The following is a 9,493-nucleotide window of genomic DNA, read 5'->3' as shown; positions in this document are numbered from 1 at the left end:
TTTTAAAAACCCCTTTTAAAAAATGGGTAAACAAAATAAAACATTTTTAATTACAGTAAAATCCTGGCCAAAAAAAAAAAAAAAAAAAAAAAGCCTAATGAAGTCTTATGACCAACTCCAGGCATATGAAACAAGAAGTGGGAAATGCAGAACAAATGAGAAGCAAATGTGTAAGCATGAAATCAGTAACACTTCCTTTATTGTTGGATTTGGGAGCACAAGCAAAGCTTCTCAAACACTTCATCTGCTCTGATTCTGTTATTGCAAGTGATTTGACACTGAGGCTAAAGATGTTTTGCTGTGAAGTGTACACAGGTAAAGGCTACATTTTTCTGCATTTTTTTCCAGCTTTAAGCCAAATGAATATGATAGATATTAATATGGATTATCTTCAGTCTTTACAAAAAAAATGTTAAATATATTTTTAGTTGTTTTAGTTATGTTTATTCTTCTTGGACTAAGCAGTTTCTTTTTTCATATTGATTTAACGCCGCTCTTACAAAATGCATCATTTTCTGTTAAATTTTGATGCAGTTTTATGTATTTTCTCATTAAATTACCCCCCAAAAAAATGCAATAACTGCTAGGGTTAACAAGTGGTTTGTAGTTTTCTAAAGCAAATGTGGTTACTCAATGTGCATTTTTGCCGTAGTGTAAGGCCTCTTATATGGATTAATATGGTGTTGCTAGGCACCGGCTCATAAATAGGAAGCTTTTAGTAACTAAACGGACTGCTGCTTTTATTTACATTTAAAAAAAAAAAAAAAAAAAAAAAAACATTTTTGTGCCAGATTTTCAGCTTTAACATTTTATCAGAAAGCAACATGATTGTAACTTACAGCTTAGTTGCTGACATAATGCACAACTTAGTCAAAAAAAATAGGTGGCAGTTGCAGAATTTATGGTAATAAAAAAAGTGGATGTAAAAGAAACAACTGACAGCAGAATGAATTAAACTTCAGAGTTCAATTACTCAGCTGATCTACATTTTTTTTTATGACAGTGATCACATGTCCTTCTGAACAGCTTAGTTACACATTACTGGATGGTTTAAAACAGTTCTCAGTTTGTTCGTCTGCTTGTGGTTCTCCTGTGTGTGTGGGCAGTATGGAGGACTGAGTATCCAGTGTTTAACTTTAACTTAACTTTTTAAAGTTGTGATTCTGTGTTTTCAGAAGCAAGCGCTGAGCTGTTTTCTGAGACCAAAACCCACAGCTCTGATCGCACCATGGACCTCGGCCTAGCTGAGGACCATTTTTCCAGACCTGTGGTGAGTTTTAAATGTTTTTCTGTACCAATTGGAAAGTAAGATGTGTAAACTGGCCAGGATCAGTGCATCCCTGTTTCTGTTTTGTTGCTGAAGCTGTGTTTTGCTCTTATCAGCTAAACACAATGAAAGTGTTAAACTGCTGGAATCCTTAATTTAAGACATGTCTTGGAGCACTGAAAATGATCATAAATAGATGTAGGATAAAAAGATTGACCAAAATCAAATGTTTGTTTTATTTTTTGACAATGACTTGTTATATATTTTTGCTTGATCTATCTACTTAAACAGATCATCTTACATAACCTGACTTTTATTCCAACCTGCAGTTATGATACATGGTTGCTGAAAGGACATTAACCAAAATGGCTGTTGCTGAGATTCAATCAAACTACTGCAAAGAAGAAACACTTCCATCTTAAATCAATGTTTTTTTTTTTATTTTTTAATGATGTTGTTTCAGGGTTCCTTTGTGGCTTCGGACATCGAACAGCTGAAACTGGCCATAGAAGAATGCAAGAAGCTGATCTTGGAGCTGCCGGAGCATTCGGAGAGACAAAAGGACACTGTGGTCAAACTGATCCACCTGCGACTTAAACTGCAGGAACTTAAGGTTGGAACTGAGACGAAGACACGAAACTGATGTTTGTTTTTTAATGCTGCTTCAGGAGGATGGATGATTTGTGTTTTATTTTTCTAATTGAGTAACTTTTTTAAATTTTCTTCTAAATATTCCTGACAAATCTGAGTGGCACACTGGGAATTATTCTGAACTAACAGCATTACACTTCAGGTCGTAGCGAACGATGATTACACAAATGAATCATTATTTTTGAATTAAACTGGAACAGGGTTTTGATGCATATCCACAAACCCAACCATATTCTCTCAAAATCTGAGTCTCATTTTAGCTGTTTTTCTCTAAAGGACCCGGAGGAAGATGAACCTAATCTGAGAGTCATACTGGAGCACCGCTTTTCAAAAGAGAAGAGTAAGAGCGTGAAGCAGACCTGTGACAAGTGCAGTACCATCATTTGGGGTCTAATCCAGACCTGGTACACCTGCACAGGTAAGACACAGTATACACTGATGCAGCACTGCAGGGTATGTTGGTGCAGAAAACTACAAAACACCACGCAACATGTAGAAAGGAACAAGGCGTTTGTCGTTCTCATTAAAGGACTTAATTGGGCCCTGGAGTTTTAGCCTGCTGTTATAATAGTTTAACTCAAACATTTGATATGAACTGCTAATGAAACTGTTTGCAGCGTTTATTCATGAGCTAATTTTTCAAGTTTAGAATAGAATAATTTGAGCTTCACCACAACTTCCACGCAGATATGCATTTTTCTGATTACATCATCACACAGATTGAGCCATCTTTGTTTTGTCTGGACGATTACATTTTTCCACCTGAGAGATAAGTTAACAGCATAAAGGGATTATTTTACTCAGAAAGATTATTTAAAATCCCACTAACATTGCCTTTGTTTCTGTTCATAATACTTTGTTACTAATTTTCTGAAGGTAAGTTTATGTGTCTAAATGAAGAAATGAAACAAACAGTTCAGCTCTGACTTGGCTAGAGGGGAAGTTGAAGAGAATCTCAGTTTGTCTATGTGAAGCAGGTTTCTTTCAGGTTCTTGTTACTTCATAAATATCACAGTTTAAAGTCACAAGGAAACTTTTTTAACTTACTAACGCTTTCTCTAAGGCATGCACATTCGAGATAAAATCAATCTTTGTCTGAGTAAGTAAAAGTATTTCTTTTTTGCCTTTCGTAGCATGCAATTGTGTTTTCCTTGTTTCAGGATGCTATTACCGTTGCCATAGCAAGTGCATGAACCAGATCACGAAGCCTTGCGTCCGGTCAAAGGTGAGCCACCAGTCGGAGTACGAACTAAGCATCTGCCCAGAAATAGGACTGGATCGACAGGACTACCGCTGTGCAGAGTGCCGCACTCCTATCTCACTGAGTGAGTACAAATGAGATGGAAAGTTGTCCAAATCTGCCATTAATTCATTGTGAGGTTTTGAATTTATTCCTTAAAATTTGACTAAAATAAGAATGGAGAAACCCATAAAGTGCCATTCTGTTGAGAAATGTGTAGGAGTCTCCCTCCCCTACCGTAAGTATAATCCCAAATCTCTGAGTGAACAACATGCTGTTTGCTGCATGATGCAGTTTCTCTACTTTTACTGCAGCTTGACTGTAATGCGCCATGTTTATGTTTCAGGAGGCGTTCCCAGCGAGGCCAGGCAATGTGATTACACAGGCCAGTATTACTGCAGCACGTGCCACTGGAACGACACGGCCATCATTCCAGCTCGGGTCATCCACAACTGGGAGTTTGAGCCGCGCAAGGTATCATCATCAGCAGGCATGCGATAAAAGTTGATGCACCAAAGTATGAGCTTGTTGAAAGTGAGTCCAGAGGCAGGACGGACTGTACATCATATTCATTTGCTGTTATTTGCAGACCTTGGCAAACTGAAAAAAAACAGACGGTCAAAATAATTGGATAATTTCAAATCATTTTACAATCGTGTTTCTGCATCTTTCACGGTTTAATTCAGTTTATTTTCTGTTTTCTTGTTGAGAGAAACGGCGATAAATAAATAAGCTTCATGGTCTTTTTAATTTGTTAAATTATGGGGATATTTTCTCAGTAACTCGATTTACTATTAAACCACAGTTAACGGTAAATCATGTTTTTTTGATATATTTTTGTTTTGGACATTCTCTGTGCATTGAAGAGCTGCTTTGGACGCATAAAATTACTGATTGTAGATCTGATCACCTGCTGCCACCTCAGATTCTAACACTGTCTAATCAGTCTTGAGCCATTTTTCAGAGATTGCTTAAAAAAGGCACTGCGACACTATTCTCAATTTTTTTGGGAAGTGAATGCTAGATGTATAATAATAAGAGAGGTACATCTTTGTTTCTTGGGTCAAAGTATCTTTCCTGAGAGGATATTTTCTCTGTTTCAGGTTTGTCGTTCCTCCATGCGTTACTTGACACTCATGATGCCTCGACCTGTGCTGAAGATGAAAGAAATCAACCCACTGCTGTTCAACTTTGTGGAGGAACTGGTTGAGATCAGGGTGAGGAAACTGATTTATTTCCCTCTAAAAAAAAAATCTTAAATTTCACTTTAAGTTCACAATTTTAGGGTCATGTATAAAGTTTTGTCCTGGGTTGCTGCTCTCAAACCAGCACTGTTATACCTAAAAGTACATTAGAAATCTCAAATTAAATGTGACCCAGTGCTGACCCACAGCTTAAATTGCTTTACATTTTTAAACCTTCCTAATTGGAGCCTGCCATAGCAGAGCATAGGAGATCCGCTGCTAAGAGATGAGAAGTGCCACAAAGAAAACATCAGATTTTTACTTTTGCAAATTTACCAACTGTAAATTTCTTGTTTCTTAGCAGATAAACACCATTTCAAAAGAGCTTATGTTTCATAAGCAGTAATTTTACTTTTTATTAATTTGTTGTTAAGGGATGAGCGTTTTTTATTTCTAGTAACAAAAGTATGTTTTTATCTTTTCTCTTTTTTCCCAAAATCTTTCTCTTTCTTACTGTTTATTCAATGTCACATGCTGTTTTTATTTTGTTTTTTAATTATGTGAAGCACCTTGAAATGCCTTGCTGCTGAAATGTGCTATACAAATAAAATTTGACTGATAGTAACTAACTGCCATGAAGTATAAATCAGATTTTTACATTTGTGTTTAATGTCTGTTTTATAATATATTTACAACCAGTAGCTACTGCCCACCTTAGCAGTAGTCTTTTCCTTAAAATGTGGTTTTTAGCTATTTATTTATTAGCCACGCTCAGCACAATGAATGGAGGAAGTCAATGTAAGACAACATGCTAGTGATATGCCACTGGCAGCATTTTGGCTAATTTTAGCTTATATACTAATTTTAACATGCTTGTGACTCTCCTCGTGTTGTTGAGTACATTATATCTTATTTAGCATTGATGCTAATTTTTAGCATCAGAACACTGGGTTCCAACCAACACTTTAATTTTAATAAACTTCTCTACTGCTGTTGTTACCGACTGATTCAGTGAGTTTTATTTGATACTTAAGTAAAACGGAGAGAGCTGTTCTTAACACTTAGAAACTCTTGAGTTGGCGATCTCATGCTGGGAGTTCCAACATTTATTTTTGTATGCGTCTGCTTTGGATTCACAGAAACTTCGCCATGATATCCTCTTGATGAAACCTTATTTCATTACCTGCAAGGAGGCGATGGAGGCTCGGCTGCTGCTGCAGGTCAGTAACTATTTGAGTTATCAACATCAAACTGACTTAGCAGCATCGGTAAAACAGAATGAAACATTTTCCCTCTTGTGGTGAAATTGTGCACTACCAGCATCTAGGGGTAGTGTTTAATATAGTCTCTCAAATGTTAAACATTTTAATTTCAACAATCCCCTTTGGATTTTTTTTTTTATTGTTTAATGGTTAGTATTTGCTTTGGTTATTTAGAAGCTCATAGATTTAAATCATATTAATTCTACTCTGTTATGTCCATGAACACTATCCTGTTAAAGATAAATCATTACAGAATAATAAATCACCACTTTTACCCTTAGAGCACCAAAACAGAAGTTGCTCTGTTCAGGAGAAGGCCTGAGAAACCTAGAAATAAAAACTTTAAACATGTCGGAACACACAAGTGACTATTTTAATTATCTGTTTCCTAATTTATAATTCACCCCTTTCCTTCAAAGTTGAGTGTTGCTGCGTTCAAGTTGCCTGCACAGGTTCTAGGCTGCACTGCTCTGGTTTTGCTTCATGTTTCCTTTGCGTTTTTGCTCCACAGCTGCAGGATCGCCAGCACTTTGTTGAAAACGACGACATGTACTCACTACAGGATTTGATCGACATCTCCACTGGGAGGCTGAGCTGCTCTCTCACTGAGATCCACACAACATTTGCCAAGCACATCAAGCTGGACTGCGAGGTGAGCCCAGTTCACTAAAAGTTATTAAGCTTCCCATTCGCACATTAGCTATGGGAACAGTAAAAAATATCATTCATTAATTGACTAAACTTGATACCACTCTTGTTCCACTCCTGTGTTGTGCTTGTGTGTGTGTCTCTAGCGTTGTCAGGCCAAAGGCTTTGTCTGTGAGCTTTGTAAGGAGGGAGACGTCTTGTTTCCGTTTGACAGTCACACCTCGGTGTGCCACGAGTGTTCTGCCGTCTTCCACAGGTGAGGAGCCACCAACCTTTTGAAATTGTAGACGTAAGGAAATCTCGAGCAGAGCAGGGCAGGTTAATCAGGCTGTGTTTGTCAGTCTGATTAACTTCCTTTATTTCCTCAGCATGTTAAACCACATCTCAAACTCAAGTCCCCAGGGCCAAAATCGTCCCTCTAGATTCTAGAAGGAAGCATAAAAAAATTAACATTCAAGATGACAGTTGTTCCTAAAGATGAGTTTATCAATAAATAGTTTTTTAGCTGTATACTGGCAAATTGCATCAGTATGAAAAGATGTTCAATAGTACTTAATTTCAAGAAGTACTTTTTGAATTCAGAGACAGCTTTTCATTAATACCCTAACTGTTTGTTAATGGGTGGTTTTATTAATATATTCTCCCACAACTGGACTTTTGAGGACATTTGTGATCTTGATGTGGCTCAAAATGAAAATGGGTTTGACGTATTACAGCCTAATCCTTTATTTAGGCTGTAATAAGTAGATTAACAAAACTTTATTGTAGATTCTTGTTTGACTGTACGTATTGGAATAGGAAGCCAATAAATCTGACCTGACCTGCCCCGAATTTTGAGTTGGATTTGGCTCAGGCCATAAATCTAAACTCTACCCACGTAGGAGGAAGATCATTTTTACACCGTTTATTCAGGATCTCTTTCTTTGAGTCATGGTACTGGGAATGAGCTCGAATTCATGCGGACAATACAGACACAGCTGTTGCTTTGACCACAGAGGGATCAGATGGCCACTAAAAGACCCGTCCTCCTGCAGAGTCCCACTAAATGCCTCATGGGAAACGGTCGTAAGCCTTAAGCCGATGCATAAAACGCATGTAGGCCGGAGAAGCAAACTCAACTGACCCTCTCACCACTTTTACGAGTTTAAAGAAATAAACAAATCAAGTATCTGTATTATTTGCAGTTGCTGAATCATTCTTCTAGTTAAGAAAGCAACTGTTTAACTTGTCTATGTTTTGCATATATTGTGTGTGTGTGTGTGTGTGTTTAGAGACTGCTACTATGACCACTCTACCACCTGTCCACGATGTGCTCGAATGACTGACCGCCAACAGGATGAGGTGGAAGAAGAGAAATGAGCTCGACTCCAGGAAGAAGCACAAGATGTTTTTTATAACATGTTGACTCTTAGTCAATCCTAGTCGGGCCAAACTAGCTTCCCGTCTCAGTCTATGTATGTTTGACTTGTTTTTTTTTTTTTTGTCTTTTTCTCTTCTGTGCACTACAATGTGAAACGGGGAACTAAAACATTTAGAACCTGGTGTACCGAGCGCTCTTGTATGTCTGAGGTGATCCGGTGTTCCTGTTGGAATATTTGTGAACATGGCTGCTGGTGTAAGTTTACATTTCGGTTCCCTTCAGAACAATTTCTTGACATCAGTCGAAGATGATGCCAGAAGAAACTATGTATTCCTCTTCTTGCAGCTAAAGTAGGGTCCTTTAATAAAATGTTTTGATGTATTAAGTTCTAATTCCCTGCTTTCAATTACAAGATGGAAAAATGTTAGCCATCATAAATATACTACTCATCTTGTTTTGTGATTTTACTTAATTTTTTTTCATATAAAACTAAAATCGTGAGCTCAATATCGATTATTGTGGCAAAGCTCAACAGAAAAATACAGATTTGGATTTTGTTCCAATTCTGCAGGTTCTTTCAGAATATCTTTTTTTTTCAAATCAAACCCTAATGATCTGTTTTAAATAGTTTTATGAAGTCTTTATATAAACACAACTACAGGGCAAACAGCAAGATTTATTTGAATCATTCAGTTTGCATTTATTCTCATATCTCTGTGACTTTCTATCAGTCAGTTAGTAGTGGAATAAACTTTAAATCCAATTTGATTAAAGTGATTATAACAATACTCTGAATCTGCACTAACAGGTTAACTGAAGCATGCCTCTGCAGCACAGTTTGGACTAAAGGAGTTAATAGTGCTTCTGTTATTTAAATCTGAACTCATTCGTACATTCAGGATGTAGCTAATGGCTTGGATGTTCAGCTGCTATCCAAACATCTTAATGTCATTGTGTTGATGGTTTCAGTCTTATGCTATTGAGAACAAGTTTTATGTAGGTATGATGAGTTTATTAGGTGGCAATTTTGTTAAAGTGACCATTTGAACAAAGTATTTGTTTTAAAATATCAATGTTTTGGCTGTGTTATTTTTTCAGCAGCATGAAGAACTGTAAATATATATATATATATAAATATAGTTTTCTGTTTTTTTTTGGTGTTATTTTTGACCTCAATGACCATACATGCTGTTGGTGAAAGCAATGCCTTGTTGTAAAACAACTGATCAGTGCATGAAATAAATAAACTTCCTGACTAATGTTTTGAAATGTTTCTTCAATATTTCAACATAATCTTGTCAGAAAGAAAAATGCCATCTACTTTGTGAAGTGCACCAGTAAAAATACCCATTATATGATGCTGGAAAAGGCACATTCATTCAAATATGGTAAAAAGATGAGAAGTTTTTTCGGGTTGCACATCATCAAAAGTGCACTGTAACCACATGGTTGTAGCAGCGTTCTTTAATGTTTCACGTTTCTAAAGATTTTGTCAATACAGCTGAAACATGGAACAGTTTCAAATATCCACCAATTTTGACTTCAAACCTTCAAAAGTCTCAGAATGCTGAGGATGAAAAGCGATTTTGTTTTTCAGCACATTCAAGCATACATCCAAATCACCCGAAGACTGATTTTGTGTCAGGAAAATTGAAGTTTTTGTATTGGCTTAGTCAGATTACATAACTAAATGTTGTGAGGTCACCCGGAGAGGGCCTCGGATGAAAGACGTCCCCTTGGAGACGCTTTGCACGGTGGAGTGGATGAGAATCAACTAAAGAGCCAGAGTGCTGATGGACAGCTGTTGCTGAAATTACAGATTTGTTTATTTTTCAAATGAACTGACCCCAGCACTATTTTGAACCAAAGCCATAAAGCAGA

At 36.9% G+C, this 9,493-nt stretch overlaps 1 protein-coding gene across 1 annotated transcript in view; it reads left to right on the top strand.

The window, feature by feature from the left end:
- Positions 1–8,876, top strand: part of def8 (differentially expressed in FDCP 8 homolog) — a 14,242-nt gene extending 5,366 nt beyond the window's left edge. The window contains exons 3-12 of the mRNA XM_015038648.1: positions 1,176–1,270; positions 1,731–1,880; positions 2,195–2,336; positions 3,079–3,243; positions 3,505–3,632; positions 4,262–4,375; positions 5,482–5,562; positions 6,116–6,256; positions 6,399–6,508; positions 7,524–8,876. Of these exons, the coding sequence (XP_014894134.1) occupies positions 1,176–1,270; positions 1,731–1,880; positions 2,195–2,336; positions 3,079–3,243; positions 3,505–3,632; positions 4,262–4,375; positions 5,482–5,562; positions 6,116–6,256; positions 6,399–6,508; positions 7,524–7,611 (1,214 nt within the window). The 3' untranslated portion in view covers positions 7,612–8,876. The remainder of the gene's footprint in view (positions 1–1,175; positions 1,271–1,730; positions 1,881–2,194; positions 2,337–3,078; positions 3,244–3,504; positions 3,633–4,261; positions 4,376–5,481; positions 5,563–6,115; positions 6,257–6,398; positions 6,509–7,523) is intronic.
- Positions 8,877–9,493: the final 617 nt, after the last annotated feature.

The sequence above is a fragment of the Poecilia latipinna genome, unplaced genomic scaffold (genome assembly GCF_001443285.1).
Source record: "Poecilia latipinna isolate Pla-1442-1.1 unplaced genomic scaffold, P_latipinna-1.0 Scaffold448, whole genome shotgun sequence".
NCBI lineage: Eukaryota > Metazoa > Chordata > Actinopteri > Cyprinodontiformes > Poeciliidae > Poecilia > Poecilia latipinna.
This window is presented reverse-complemented; position numbering and strand designations above follow the sequence as displayed.